Raw genomic sequence first — 16,674 nt, 5'->3', positions numbered from 1 at the left:
TTCCCTATAATCCAGGCCCCATGTTGATGAATTACTCCCAGTACTTGGTTGAACAATTGCTCCCAGTCCTCTTGTTGGACTGTTTCCCACAATTTTGCTCCCAGGTTAATGAATTGTTCCCCATACCCTAGTCTCAATGTTATTGAATTCCTTTCCAGTTCCCATGTTGATGTACTGCTTCCCATAATTCAGAACCTATGTTAATGAACTGCTACCCATACAGCAGTATAAATCAGTCCCAATACACAGCCTTTATATTGTTGAATTGCTCCTTTTACCCAGCTTCAGGCTGTTTATTTCCTCTCCATGCCCTAGCTCTGTTGTTGAACTGCTCTATAAAACTGATCCGTGTACCCCAGCTCCTATATTAGAGTATTGCCCTCCATACTTCAGTTCCCATGTTGATAGCCAAGAGTGCATTGTGTATTGTGCTTAGTGTAGAGACCTGGACACTGGAGCTTTTTCATATTTTTCTCTTCATTCTAGATATATGACTCACTGTTCTCATGTCCCGAACCTTCCCAAATCTATTTAGTATTTTTCTTTTGCTTCTTTTTCTATGGAAACTCAGATTGCTGAGCAGTGGCCGGGATCTCCTCCTCTCCCCCCTTTATCTCCTGAAGCCGCCCGCTGCTGACGTTATCCTCTTTAAGATCATTTTCCATCCTGCAAAGCATTTTCCTTGGTCACTTTGGCGCTGGGAAACATCTTCGAGTTGACTTTTGGTTTTCTTTGTCCTGAGTTTGCAGGATCTTTGGAGACTTCTCTGGAGTCGCCAGGTTCCCACTTCAGCCCAATGCACCCCCCCCCCCCTCAGATCCCAGCAGCAGCTGTTGGCAATGCTTCCTTAACCCTTCTATTGCCAGATTAGATTACAGTTTGATCTTCTTTTCATTCTGCTGAACATCACCAGACGGCAGTGACCAGGACACTGAACTTCAAGGGGAGGTCTGTAAATTCCAGGAGACTCCCATAGCTGAGTCCCCACTCCTCACAACCCCCTCCCCAACACAGGAACTCAGGGACCCAGATAAAGTTTTCTTCTACTGATGATGAGAAATTCAAACTGCAAGAAAGCAAAGAAGGAGAGACGGAAGAGTGCAACCAAGGGGAGGGGGGAAGGAAGCCAGAACGAACTGAGAGAGACGGGTGAGAAGCGGGCATGAGGAAGGGAGGAGAGACCATAGCTGAGAAGACTTACACCCAGGGAAAAGTTATTCAGAGTGGGAGGTCACGTCACTCTTGACCCCTGGTGACTTTAGGCTTCAGCTTGAAGTATATGGGATGTCCTCACAGGAAACATCTTATGAAATGATTGAACTGAAAACCTTAAGTCCATGTGATGAGCTAGATGGGCTGGATCTGACCAGGAGTACAAAAGGAGGTCACCGGTTGGAGCGGACGAATGCAGTGAGGATCCCCCCGGGCAGAGCTCCCCTTATTCTACAGCGGAGTCTGAGAAGAAGGGTCGTGTCAGGGCAGGATGACACTCTGCCACCGGGAAAAGTAGGGAAGGGGCATTACTTCCAGCCCACATCCCACACCCAGTATACCTGGTGCGACCTCTGTGGGGACTTCATCTGGGGCATCTACAGAAAGAGCCTACGCTGTGCCTGTGAGTACAAACTCTACTTCTGTACACTTATAACACGTGGGGGTGGGGTGGGGTGGGGGGGGGGGGGGGTAAATGGTATCAAAACCTAACCCGGGTTATGCTACAACACTAAACTGCAGATTTACCCTGCATCACACCACATAAGGTTCAACCAAAGGAGGGGGAATGTCACAGGAGCTTTTCAAACGGCATAACATTTTTTAAAAAGTCACATAACTATACGACTGTTTCAGCGGGGCACACCTATCAAAATATAATGCACCAGAAAAGTGGCAACACACACTAACTAAAAGACTAGTGACAAGTGCCATATTTATGAGAGTCAAGCACCAATAGTAATCTTGTTCTGCAAAAGATTTCCTAAATTATATATCCAGGAGGCAAGGCCAAACACCTCGACATGACTACTAGATAGCATCATACCTGTGGCATAGAAAACAGATTCATGTGTAAGATGACCACAGTGTCACTAGCGTATTTTTAACTGCACTAAATGTTTCATTAAATGGGGTGCCCAGGCAAAACCTAAATATGTTGTACAAAAATAATAACCATACTATTCCTCTGTAGCTGCCACCCCAACACTCATGGTCCCTAATTCTTCTAGGTCTGTTCCAACCTCACAGGTCCTGTAGGCTCAGCCAGTCAGGTAGGCCGGACACTGCTGCGCCCACTGATTGGCTGAGCATACATTACCTGTAGGGTTGGGGTGGCATGGAACCCATAAGAAGCAGAGTCCAGTAGGGGTCCAGGAGCATTTAAGCAGCAGTTGTTGGGATGAGAGGAGGAGGGTGTAGAATGTTTGCTTATTATTTTAAAACCACCCCTAGCCCTGCAGCAAATTTTTGCCCAAACAACCACTTCTTATTCTATCATTCAAGTTTGCAGATATGATCTGCATATACAATTTTACTGTTACACCTTATATGTCAATACTTACTCATACCCCTCAGTCCACATATTCTCTTCACCCTTGGTTGAACTTGATGGGCATGCCTCTTTTCAACTGTATATATGGATATATGTGGTTAACCCCACAAAGAACAACAACAACAACACACACAATGAATACTCAATGGCCCAGATTTACTAAAACTATTTCTCAGAGCAAACCTAGATAGACACTCCTAGGCTATATTCACATACTGTAATACAACGGCCGTTGTTTAACACCAACCATGTATTACATTGCAGTACTGCCAATATTTTCACATGTTCCCGCAGCCGATACTGCCATATCTGCCTCAGGAACATTACTGAATGGTTATTTGAATATCGACCACCTTTTGGTGTGCCAGCAATCCAATTAACCATTGGTCTCAATATAGTGTACGGCTGTGAGAACAGCCATACGTTGTGTGAACGAACTGTACGTTAAGCAGAAAACGAAAAAAAATATATAAATAAATAAATAATTTTTTTAAACCCCTGACAAATATGGTACAAGTCATGTAACACAGTTATTTTTACAAACTTCCCCAAAGTTCTGGTACAATTGTAATATTAAATATTAAGTAATATTTATAGCATTGACCACAAGATTGCTTATGATAGCTGACTTCAGTCTTATGGACACCTCACTGGGGTAGGCTGGTTGCAATTGCTTCACTAATAGTGGTGGTTTTGATAAATACCCTTATTCCAATTAAAAGGGAGCTTTATCTTAAGTTTAAATCTCAAATTTGATAGAATCATAGCCTAAGTTAAAGTCCATGAGCTGTAACTCCTAGCTGCTTAGCTCCTACCTCAAATACCCCTGTAGCTCTGTATCACCAATGATATCAATAATGCATCAATAGGAAAACACTGTACAGAGGCAAAATGGCAGAACTATCCTATCTGCTTTGGGGGAGGGGGGGTTGAACAATCTGTGGAGAGGTGGGACCCCTTAACTCTTGGAAATAGCTTATAGACCTTCTCCAACAACATGAACAGCTAAAGGTGGAGTTCCCCTTTAGGAACTATATATAATAAGAATTCCGGCACATTTGTAGGTGTTATCTTTTCCTCTTTCTAAAACACAAAACACTAAAGAAATTCTGAGGTCAAGATTCTGGGGTTTCTTTTTAGAAGGAAACAGAGGCAGAAATACGTCAAGGAAAAAAAATAGCTGAAATGTAAGTACAGCATGACTGATAGCAGTCCTATTTTACAGGACGATTATCATTCAGATTATCGTTAAATCGTTTGAATCTAAGCAATAATCTTTCGGTTGAATAGCGGTTAACGATTAAAAACCGAACGAGAAATCATTGATCGTTTAATAAGACCTGGACCTATTTGTATCGTTGCTCGTTCGCAAATCGTTCGCATTGAATAAGAAGTCGTTCGGTCGTTCGCAGTAGTGACGAACGCAATAGCGACAACAAGACGACCGCAAGAACGATCATAAGTAACGATTATCGTTCCATGTAAATGGGTGAAAGATTTCAGGTCTTTTGTAATAGCGGTCGTTTGGATCATTTATCGTTAACAATTATGTGAACGATAATTGTCCCGTGGAATAGGGCCCTTACAAACGAGTTCTTGTACTTAAGCCCCTATTCCACGGGCCTCGTTCCCTGCTCGCTGCTGCCGCTATTCCAAGCAGCAAGCGGTTGAGTCGAGGGGGATGGGGGGGCGCGGAGAGCTGGGGGGGGGGTGCCCGGGGGATCGCTGATGGTCTGGGCAGCCTATAGGATACAGCAGCGTCTGCTACCAATACTCCTATTCCACGAAGCGACGGCAGCAGTCGTTTGTCTCTTAACATGTTTGAAAGACAAATGAAGCAACGATCAGCCGACATGAACGATGTCGGCTGATCGTTGCTGTCAATGCCGCTGAACGATTATCGGCCGTAACAGCCGATATTGGCCAAATACGGCCGATAATCGTTCCGTGGAATAGGGCCTTTACTTCTACAGTAACACTTCACACAGCTCAAGCTTCGCTAAAACTGATAAGCATCTTTGAAATTAACTGATACACAGTGCCTGCACCGAATGGCCACAACCACACGTCTTTTTTGAGGCGTTTAAAGGCCTTTTTTTGGATGGTCGTCATTTAGTGCCCAAATAATTGCCATTTTTTTAAAAACACAATGGCCTTTATTCCAGAAACAACGGCTGATGTTTTGGAGTAACAGGCTTTATTTGGGCACTAAATGACGGCCATCCAAAAAAACAACAGCCAAACGTCCAAAAAAAAGATGTGCGGTCGTGGCCATGCACTGTAAGAACCTGTTAGGAGAGGTGAGAGAAATATGGCCCTGCTCTTTTTTTTTTCTTAAGAAACCAACAGGGATTGTGATCACATGCAGTTTTTGCAATATACAGATTCACTATGTTTAAATCATCATTATACACTGCCAAAATGGGGTCCATGCTCCCTCCATGCCGATATTTGGTCTTTTCTTTGTTCAAAAAAAGATACCAAAGACAGTCCCACTCCTTTGCAAACTCACGCAAGGGAAATTAGCATATGGATGTAATGCCTAATACCACGGAAATGGCTCAGAGGAGGAAGGTAAAAAAAATTACCTTTATCCTCAGTACTCTGTGTGCTATAAAGAGATATAAGATACTTCTGTACTTTCCCTTTAAAGTGATACTCTAACCCCCTTTACTCCCGCTTTACTTTGGTTAACTGTGTCAACTAGGCGGGACTTCACGGCAGTTGGGCCCCATCTCCTGGCTGGGTAAAGGTCCCAACTGTCATGAAGCTCCGCCTAGGTGACACTGTCCACCAATGAAGACAAGATTTATACAGGTATATATCAAATGTGCAACATCTAAGCGTGTGGATAGTGGGAAGAAACATACATAGAGTAAGGGTGTAACTATCACTTTAAGGTTATGTCTTGTTTTTTGGCCATTTAAAATACCTGCTGTAACTTTATCTCTAAATAATGACTGCACAAAAAAATGGCTGTCAAATGGCCAAAAAGAAAGACAGTGTGTGAACATAGCCTAAAGGAGTATTCTGCTTATTTATGTGTATTGGCTGCCAGTGAAAGCCAGTACTATGTAGGCAACAACATAATATCTTTCCTGGCTCTCAGCTAAGTAGATACAATTGTATCTAATTCAGACAATGACCCCCGACAGATACATTGTAGTAAATGTCAGAGTTGTATGCAACTGCTGTCTGTGGTGGATACCACTGTATAGGTTTGAGTCCAGTAAAAGCAGAATGGTAAATGTAAAAGATAGGGATAACAAGGCTGAGAGCGACACCTGGAGGACACTGTACAAATGGTGGAAATGTATGCCATCGGTGACTCTTTGCAAGTGATGGTTACTGAAACAAGCTGCGATAAGATAAAACAATATTTTACCCTAACCAATAAGGAAAACAGCCAATTATTCCCACAACCAGGTGTATATGTATAGTGATTTAAACTGTATGTATCTGGAAGAGTATATACGTATCATGGTGTATATGTGTGTCCAACATAGAGAACATGAATGATAAAGTATATATGTATACATGTTTGGGGGTGTTTATATATATGTATATCTATGATGTTGAACATGTCTTTTGTAATGGTGTGTTTTGTAATGACAGTAAATACTATAGGTTGTATGTATGTATATGTATGCTGGTGTATATTTGTATGTTAATGTCAATGTATTTATGTATGTATGTACACAGTCAAGCAAACTGTAGGATACAACACTAGTGCTTTAACATGAGTCCAACTAATTGTTCCTTAGCAGGGATGGGCTATATTAGCAGACAACCATTTTAAGTTGCCATTACTGTATAGGGAAAACAGAAAGACAAGACTCCAGTAGGCAAACAAGTGCAAAGACAGCACCATGGACAGGAGAATTCAAATCCCTGATGCCCCATGATGATGGGCGGATCTGACATAAGAATGGATCTATGAAGCCTTCCTTTCAGATGTCAGCAGTTCAGTTTGGTGAATATAGTGAAATGGTGTGGGGAATATTTTCATGGCACCCTCTGGGTCCTATGATACCTGTGCATGGATGCTTGGACAGAAGAGCTATCTAAACATTGTGGCTGACGTATTAGACTGCACGATGCCTCCTGTGAGTGCCGATCTGCTAGATTAGAGCTCTCTTACTGAGCCTATTACGAGGTTTGATAGTCGTTCAGCAAGGGCTGTATAAATATATCATTAGCGATGTCCACGCAGTCCTTGCCCTTATCTCTCCACGGTCCCCGGTGTTCTTCTGCCCTCTGCTTGGTTCCCAGAGCCGCAGCTGTAGCTTCAAAGCAGGTCTCTGAACTGACAGACCGCTCAGCCAATCACTGGTTAAGACAGACAACACCGTGGTCAGTGATTGGCTGAGCGGCAGGTCCTACTGCAATTTCTCATCTTGGAAGCAGGCAGGAGAGAGAGCAGCAAAGAAATGGAGGGAGACACACTGGGAGCTGCTGCAACAACAGCCATCAATATTTCTTTTCCTTTATTTACCTGCCCAAACAATATTTAAATGAGAAGTCCAGTGAAATTTTTTATTAAGGTATTGTATTGGCCCCCAAAAGTTACACAAATCCCCAATATACACTTATTATGGGAAATGCTTATAAAGTGCTTTTTTCCCTGCACTTACTACTGCATCAAGGCTTCACTTCCTGGATAAAATGGTGATGTCACGACCCGACTCCCAGAGCTGTGTGGGCTGTGGCTGCTGGAGAGGATAATGGCAGGGGGATGCTCAGTGTCCCTCCTGTGCCCTGTGTCCCTCGGTGTCCCTCTGCCATCATCCTCTCCAGCAGCCACAGCCCGCACAGCTCTGGGAGTCGGGTCGTGACATCACCATGTTATCCAGGAAGTGAAGCCTTGATGCAGTAGTGTAGTATTACTATTCACCTCCATTCATTTTAATGGAAATAACCCCTTTAAATTGGCCTATTATGATTTAGGTAAATGAAGGTGGGACCTTTAGGCATTTTTAAATTGCCTCTAAGCATGTGGAAGTTCACATTTCTCTTTCTGAAGTCTTGGCCAATTCAAGTAGGCCTTGAAAGTTTGCCTTAAAATCCGGCCCCAGATCACATCCAATTATATTGTCAATTTTCCTATCATAAGCTTATCATATCATTCACACTAACAACCAATAGTATTACAACCCATTATACATTTATACGGTTGAATATTGTAACCTGGTTATGTAATCGCCAGTCTGACCCACATAAAATCACAGTGTTTAATGGGTTAGAGGAAGTTGTCTGTCTGGTGTCACCTGACTTCCTGTGAACTACAGGATGGCATCACCTGTCAGACCCCTCCTCACCCAGATTTGTTTGCTGCTGCTGCTACCTATACGTCACAGAGGGGGAACCTATGGCCTCCAACTGCAAAACTAAACACCTAAATTGTAGTTTTGAAACCACTGGAGGGTCAAAGGTTCCCCTTCCCTGCAATATGGAATTCGAATATAGAGTAGTTATATACTCCCTTTGAGGTTGTGTCTATATGTTTTTGCCATAATTCCCCCAAAATCGCAGAAATATTTGATTTATTTTACACCAATTCTGTGCAAATCACAGTTAGGCTATGTTCACACAACGTATATTATTGCGAAAATATACATGCCTTTGCTGCCTATGGGATCCCGGCCGTAGTGTATACACATAGTATACGCTAGGGCCGGGATCCCTAGCGGCGCCGCAAACAACTGACATGTCAGTTTTCTGCGGCCATTATTCACTGAATAGCGGTCGCAGAAACCCATGTCAGTGCACACTCCATAGTGCGCTGTGGGGAGTTCTGATGCGGGCGCGCATGGACTCTGCGGGGGCTAAAGATCATCCAGCCGGTACTGCAGTACCGGCCGGGATGATCTTTTCAGAGACCGGCTGTTCCATGACCCGCCCGGGTCACAGAACGGCCGGTCTCTTACAGCGTGTGCACATAGTCTAAAAATGTATAATTTACTACCTTGCCCTACGTATGTATAATTTATAAACATATGAAATGCCCCGCTAAATTTGGAACGGTATGGGACGTTTGGTGCTGCCCCCAATGACTATTTCAGGGTCAGATTTGCCCTGCCTGGGTTGACTCCTGAGTGATAGATCCATTTTTCGCATGTTACGTGTCTCACCACTTCCCTTGTTGTTTCTATTTGCATATTGCGCTGTTGTACTGAACTGGTACTAATATCTGAATTACTTATCTTGTGCTCTTAATTTGTCATGTAATAACTGTCTGACAATTTTCATTCTGGTGATTGTACTTTACTCATGAGGCAAGTTTTCTGTATATGACAGAGATACCTTTTAATAAAACTGAGTTAAAATAATGTATAATTTTCAAAGCAATTTTACCGCAAAAACACAGTAAGGCCTCGTTTACACGCTGTAAGACAGCGGACGTTCTGTGAACCTGCTGAGTCACCGAACGGCCGGTGTCAGTGAAGTTCATCCCGACCGGTACTGCAGTACCGGACGGATGAACTTCATTTCTGTTGAATTCACCATAGCACACAATGAAAACTGCGTCTGAAGTGGCACTTTCCATTGTGTGAACTGATACTTATGTGCAGCCGCTATTGGATGTCAGTTTTTCCTGCGGCCGCTTTGAATCCCGGCGGGAGTGTATACAGAGTGTATACACTCCATCCGGCATTCCATTGACTTCAATGCAACGTACATTTTCTATTAATCATGGCCGGTGTTGCAATTTCCAACAACGAAGGTGAATAATAGAAAATATATGTTGTGTGAACATTGCCTCAAACTGCAAGGTGAACTGACACCAACCCACTTAAAAGTCTCAGCAAATTACTTAGCTGAATTCAGGTTATGTTCACACATAGAATTTAATGCATGTTTAGTTAAAGTTAATCTTGGCATGAATTGTGGAATTTGCGATAAAATATTGTTATTTTTGCTGCAATTCCGTCATAATTATGGCAAAATAGCACTAATTTACGCTTATTAAACATGCATTAAATGTTATGTGTAAACATAGCCTCAAGCAAAAGCAGTCTTATTAGATATGAGATAAAGTAATGAGACTAAGGCTATGTTCACACTACGTAAAAGTACTGCCGTTGTTGCCATCGGCAACAACGACCATACTTTGTACGGATGAACAATACCTATTGTTCTATGGGATCCCGTCCGGAGCGTACACACATCGTATACACTCCAGCCGGGGTCCCGTGCGGTGCCGCAAATAACTGACATGTCAGTTTTCTGCAGCCGCAATTTAATTAATTCAATTCACAGTGCGTTTACACAGACAGATTTATCTGACAGATTTTGGAAGCCAAAGCCAGAAATCGATTTGAAAAGAGGAGAAATCCCAGTCTTTCCTTTATGACCTGATCCCTGTTTATAGTATGTTCCTGGCTTTGGCTTCAAAGATGTGTCAGATAAATCTGTCTGCGTAAACGCACCATAACCCCCTGTCACTGCAAAGTACTTATGGTAAATGTACTTATTACATTACTTACAGTACTTATTAGGAAATCATTTATGTGCTGGAATTATTAAAAAAAACAGTATGACTGTCAACCCATGGCCGCTAAAGCAGGGAAGCACCTGGCATACCCAAGAATACATTGTTATCTAATAATAGCCAATGCTGCAACACATAAGCAAAAATTGAATCCCAGAATGCCCTCTAAATAATAACACACAGAAGTCGCCAGTGTCTCGGGATCTGATCCTAATGCTGGTTTCACACATGACAGTTTTTTGGGAGCATGCCACTGCAGTTTCTGTGCCAAAACCAGGAAAGAGAAGAACAAGCCCTCCCTTTATATTCTCCATCCCATTTGAATCCACTTTTGGCTTTAGTACACAAACTGCAGTGGCGGTTTTCCCAAAAAATGCCACGTGTGATTCCAGCATAAAGACAAGAGAAGTAGACTGGAGAGGTGTATATGGTATTTCTATGTTCTCAGCATCCAAACTGCCGCATAACTGGGCCAACTCATCATTTAGGATCCTAGGAAAGACGGAGCTCTTGTGGGCCTTGGAATAGCGGCTGCAGTTATTATTTGTCTTTTACTTAAAACCCAGACATTAAGGTTCGCACTAAAGACTTTGCAGCCATCACCAGAGGGGGCTCAATACTGTAATGACCGCATATGTGCAACATGTGTTTGTTACAAAGCAAAGATCTGTGGCTGATCTTGTAGGATTCAGCTGCTCTTTCTGTCATGTGTAAGGCAGCTGCACCAGAGACAGAATTTGTCAGGGTGAGTTACCCGGTTGGACATTCTTGGGTGCTGTCTCACTTCCCGCTGAGCGAGACCCTCTCTACTTGAGTCCTTTAAATGACAGACAGTGCCACCTAGTGGTTGCTGAAATAAAGAGTATACTGTACCTCTGAACATCAGCTTCTGCTAGGAATGTGCTGGGTGATGGGGGGCCTTGCACCTCACTATACACATTTATTATTTTGTGTCTTGTAGATTGCAGCTTCACCTGTCACTATAGATGCAGAGCCCTGATACGACTAGACTGCAGCAAAGGAGAAGATGCAGACAGTGACAGCGACTTATCACAAGACACAGCCTGGGAGAAAGACACTAATGTGGTAAGATGATGGTGGCTGTAATATTACCTTAATTTAGGGTACACAGAAAGATTATTTGACAGATTATCTGCCAAAAATTTGAAGCCAAAGCCAGAAACAGACTATAAACAGAGATCAGGTCATAAAGGAAAGCCTGAGATTTTTCCTCTTTTCAAATCCATTCCTGGCTTTGGCTTCAAATCTTTGGCAGATAATTTGCCAGATAATCTTTCTGTGTAAATGGACCCATAGACTATCCATTATTAACCTGGAGGGGACTTAAAAGAATTTTGGCCCCATAGGCTGTATCCATAATTTCATGACAGCTCTAGGGCGGCATCCAGCCTCTTCAGATGCCGGGAGTTGAATGCACATTGTTTGCTAAGCGGCTGTGTCAGTACACTAACATGATTTTTTTAAACAGTTTAGAAACTCCCGACATCATAATTAATCATAATGCTGGGAGCTCCGAGGTCCAGTCCGCACAACACCGTCTGTGCACAGACAGAATTCTTCGGACATATGAATGCCCCCTAAGGGTCCTATTAGATGGTCTAAAGGCCCTATGACGCCTAACAATTATCGGCCGTACTTGCCTGCTTACTGGATGTTCTGGGCAATAATCGTTTGATGTAATAGCGCATGTTAAAGACCCCGATCAGCCTACATGCACAATGTCATCTGATCGTGGTCTTTCAACATGTTGAAATGACCTGACCATGACAGTGACGGTTTGTTGCTTGCCGCTCAATGTAATAGGATCGTTGGCAGCAGACTGACGTTGACTTTTATAGGCCACCTAGCAATCTAAGGATCGTCGGAACAGCCCCTACTGCAGCTCAGTCACCAAGTGGGGAATGAGGGGGAAGCGAGCGCTAACATGACAGGTTGCACTTGTTTCCCCCAGCAAATCATGCTGTATAATACTGTGTAAATAAGTGCTGATCTTGTAGATTAAAATGCATGTATGTGAAACCATACCCCCTCGCAGTCTACAATGGCCATGTGATGTCACCTGCATTACTGGCAATACTGCTCGCCCATTGAAAAATGCAAGGAGGCATGCTTGTGGGAACACAGCCTAAATGAACTATTAATTAAACTAATTAAATCATCCTGACCTTCCCAGATGTCTGCAGCTTCAGAGATCTTTCCCTTTAAAACAATGACAATTATTGTTCTAACCCTATAATGTCTGTGTTCATGTGAACCTTGGATTTTGGCGTATAATTGCCTGACTTTATTATAATGGTCACCCCAGGCTGTGGTCACACATTGCGTTTTTGATGTGTTCTTTGCATTTGAGCTCAATTAGCAAAAAAATGGCAATGTGTTACTGAAATTATGCAAATCATGGTAAAGTGCTGCCGTTTGTGCAGCAAATTCCCCCCAATTGTGTCAAAAACACATAACAAACCAGACTAGGCATTAAAAAAAAAAAACATGGCATGGCATTTTTTGGCTCAAAAATATTGCGGCCAGATGTTATCAGAGAGTCTGCAGGGAAAAATGAAATACAATTCCCACATGACTATTTTGGTTTGGCGTTTTTCAGGTCATTTGCGGTTTTGTTAAATCGCAGGAGGCTATGCTTTCGGGTGTTTTTTTCTAGAAACATTGGCTTTTTTCCCCATACACTTCTATAGGGGTTAATCAGTTAGCATCTGGGTGTTCAGACCATGACTAGTTGTCAGATCAAGGCATGAGAACTAACTGCATGCTCTCCAAGCTCTGTGCCATCTTGGTCACATGCACAGAAAGCAGGGAGAGAAGCGCTCAGCTGCACGCTTCTCTCCCTGCTCATTGCAGCTATTGGTCAGGAACCCTGACTAATTAAAAAAGTTTTAAAAAAGTAGTCTGTTTTCTTTCTTTCTGTAGAACACTAAAACTTTGTACTCCACTTAAACTCAAGATGGATCTAGATGTAAGGCAACGCAGCGAACAGGAACGAGCAACGGAATCTTCCAGAACTTATCCACGAGGATTCCTTAGGGCAGTGCTTCTCAATTCCAGTCCTCAGGCCTCACCAACAGGTCATGTTTTGAGGATTTCCTTAGTATTTCACAGGTGATATAATTATACTCAGTGCATCAGGTATTATCACAGCTGCTCTTTGTATAGGAAATCCTCAAAACATGACCTGTTGGTGAGGCCTGAGGACTGGAATTGAGAAGCACTGCCTTAGGGTATGTGCACACTGAGGAATTCTCAAGGAATTGTAGAGGGAAGTTTTCTTCTGGAAATTCCTCGCCTATTCAGCTCTGGCAGAATAAGAGCAGAGTTTGAGCAGAATTCGAGCAGAATTTAAGCAGAATTCAAGCAGAATTTAAGCCTCCATTGACTTCTATAGGAGTCCTCTAAAGGAATCCGCTCAAAGAATTGACAAGTCAATACTTTGGGCAGAAAGCAGATCAGCGGCAGAAAATTCTGCTCAGAAATTGTGCAGTGTGAACAACAGAGTGGAAATCCCATTTAACACAATGGGACATTGCTCTGTTCATATTTTACGGGAGGAATTTCAAGCTGAAATGAGGGTAGGTTCTCTACTGATTCTGCGTGTATTCCTCATTGTGAACATACCTTTACTGGTCTCCTGGTCAGAGATCCTATCTAGGGATGGTCCGAACCTGCCGAGGTTCGGGTTTGGATGAACCCGAACGCTCGGCAGCAGATTCCCATTGTCTGCCCGCTCCGTGGAGCTGGTGGATACAGCGGGAGTAATGCCTGGAAGACTGGGATACAGCCCGGAGAGGGCTCCGCACCGAGCGGGCAGACAGCGGGAATCATTACCGAGGGTTCGGGTTCGTATGAACCCAAACCAAACTCGGTTCGGACCATCTCTAATCCTATCACTTGTATGATCTATTGTTTTCACATGAAGTCCAGTGAAATGTCCATGTACAGTCCCATCACCCAACTGGTCAGACAGGCGTGGTCCTCATCATTTTCTGACACTGAGAGATTTTCTAATCAATCACGTCAACATATCACAAATATTTAACTGAAAGGCTGGTTTTACACTACGTTTTTGCAGTTCATTTATTGTATCCATTTTATGGGGGGGGGGGGGGGGATGCAGTTGTATGCCATCCGTTACGCTCTGTTTTCTATTAGCTTACATTATTTAAAAAAAAATGGATCAAAAATTAGGTTACAAGTAACCAAAACTGATCCATTAAACGGACTGCAAAAACGCAGCGTGAACCTAGCCTATTACATAGAAATTTCTGTGAAGAGACACTAAGTGGTCACAGCTTTCCTTTTTCACCTCTTCCCCTCAGACTACCCCCACCTTAGTTTACAGGAATTTTCGTGACACACAATTTCTTTCTGAAACTGTTTAAATTTGACTCCCATTTAAATATTTTGTGGTCACAAATAGCGCCATAGCTATACAGAAGCAGACCATGTGTCTAATATAGAACAATGGTCATAATACAATATGTGAAATATTATATGCCCCCTAGCAAGAAGCTGGCTGCGTCATACATAAATAGGTAAAGGAAGCAGCATCTAGTAAAGCTGAGTAATGGCCATGGATTGGGTTGCAATCGAATTTTACAGCACAGCAGGGTGATGACCCTGGAGGGAACCAGTAACTATTAAAAGCAGGATGTTCCCACATCTGGCAGGAGACCCCCCCCTCCCACACCCTCAGGATATAAGATCATATGACCTGTACTTGCTGCCAAAATTGCATTAAACACAAAGACCAGAGATTAGAACAACAGCAAGAACAACCGGGATCAGATCAAAGCATTGGAGGAGGAGGAAGGGCAGAGACTGGAGCTGGGGGCATAGGATGTCATGTGCAGAATCATAGGATCCATTTTATACCATGGATCAGGGGCGTAACTAGAAATGGCTGGGCCCCATAGCAAACTTTTGATTGGGGCCCCCCTCCTCTGACCGACCACTATGCCATCAACACACTCAGCTCTACACAGGTTCTGTACACCATAAAAATTACAGTACAGTTACATCAGGTGACTTACAGGAGACGTCTTCTCTGATCGGAGTTCTTCCCTTTTCATTTTCTTTTCCATCTGTCCTGGGCCGTTATGAGAACCTTTCCGGGCCACGAATCCACAGAATCTGCCAGACAGACATATTAGGCTCCACACTCACCATCACCATCTCTACCAACTGCACATCTGTATTGGCCCCTTTACACCCACATTTAGTGGGCAGGCTGACTCTATGTGATCCCATTTTAGTATATGGCCTCCTCTCTGTCGCCCCTCCTTATAGATAGCTTCCTTATGTTGCCCCCCCCGCTGTCCCCCTTATAGATGCCCCCATGTTGTCCCCTTATAGATGGTCCCCTATGTTGCCCCCCCTATAGATGGCCCCCTCTTCCCCTATATTGTCCCCTTATAGATGGCCCCCTTTCCCCCTTTATTGTCCCCTTATAGATGTTCCCCTCTCCCCCAATGTTGTACGTTTATATCCCCCTCTCCCCCTATGTTGTCCCCCTCTCCCCCTATGTTCTCCCCTTATAGATGGCCTGCTCTCCCCCTATGGTGTCCCCCCCTTATAGATGGCCCTCTCTCCCCCCCCTTATAGATGTCCCCCTCCCCCCCTTCCTTATAGACGGTCCCCCTCTCCCCCCTCCCTTATAGATGCCCCCCTCTCCCCCCTTCCTTATAGATGTCCCCCTCCCCCCTTCCTTATAGACGCCCCCTTCTCCCCCCATTCCTTATAGATGCCCCCTTCTCTTCCCCCGCTTCCTTATAGATGCCCCCTTCTCTTGCCCCCCCTTCCTTATAGATGCCCCCTTCTCTCCCCCCGTTTCCTTATAGATGCCCCCTTCTCTTCTCCCCCCCTTCATTATAGATGCCCCCTTCTCTTCCCCCCCTTCCATATAGATGCCCCCTTCTCTCCCCCCCTTCCTTATAGATGCCCCCTCTATTCCCCCCCCCTTCCTTATAGATGCCCCCTTCTCTTCTCCCCCCTTCCTTATAGATGCCCCCTCCTCTTCCCCCCCTTCCTTATAGATGCCCCCTTCTCTTCTCCCCCCCCTTACTTATAGATGCCCCCTTCTCTCCCCCCCCTTCCTTATAGATGCCCCCTTCTCTCCCCCCCCCTTCTTTATAGATGCCCCCTCCTCTTCTCCCCCCCTTCCTTATAGATGCCCCCTTCCTTATAGATGCCCCCTTCTCTCCCCCCCCTTCCTTATAGATGCCCCCTTCTCTCCCCCCCCTTCCTTATAGATGCCCCCTCCTCTTCTCCCCCCCCTTCCTTATAGATGCCCCCTTCCCTTCTCCCCCCTTCCTTATAGATGCCCCCTCCTCTTCTCCCCCCTTCCTTATAGATGCCCCCTTAGTTATAGATCTCCCCCCCTTCCTTATAGATGCCCCCTCCTCTTCTCCCCCCCTTCCTTATAGATGCCCCCTTAGTTATAGATGCCCCCTTCTCTCCCCCCCTTCCTTATAGATGCCCCCTTAGTTATAGATGCCCCCTTCTCTCCCCCCCTTCCTTATAGATGCCCCCTCCTCTTCTCCCCCCCTTCCTTATAGATGCCCCCTTAGTTATAGATGCCCCCTTCTCTCCCCCCCTTCCTTATAGATGC

The 16,674-nt window shown here is 44.2% G+C and overlaps 1 protein-coding gene across 2 annotated transcripts in view; it reads left to right on the top strand.

Moving 5' to 3' along the window:
• The first annotated feature begins 917 nt into the window (after positions 1 to 917).
• RASSF1 (Ras association domain family member 1) overlaps positions 918 to 16,674 on the top strand; it is a 24,065-nt gene continuing 8,308 nt past the window's right edge. Inside the window, exons 1-2 of one of the 2 annotated variants that reach the window (XM_069966543.1) lie at positions 918 to 1,615; positions 10,999 to 11,123. In XM_069966543.1, coding sequence (XP_069822644.1) covers positions 1,285 to 1,615; positions 10,999 to 11,123 — 456 coding nt within the window. In that variant the 5' untranslated portion in view covers positions 918 to 1,284. Of the gene's footprint in view, positions 1,616 to 5,275; positions 5,363 to 10,998; positions 11,124 to 16,674 lie in introns of those variants that run through there. The other variant, XM_069966546.1, reaches the window with a different exon arrangement.

The sequence above is a fragment of the Dendropsophus ebraccatus genome, chromosome 4 (genome assembly GCF_027789765.1).
Source record: "Dendropsophus ebraccatus isolate aDenEbr1 chromosome 4, aDenEbr1.pat, whole genome shotgun sequence".
Taxonomy (NCBI): Eukaryota; Metazoa; Chordata; class Amphibia; order Anura; family Hylidae; genus Dendropsophus; species Dendropsophus ebraccatus.
This window is presented reverse-complemented; position numbering and strand designations above follow the sequence as displayed.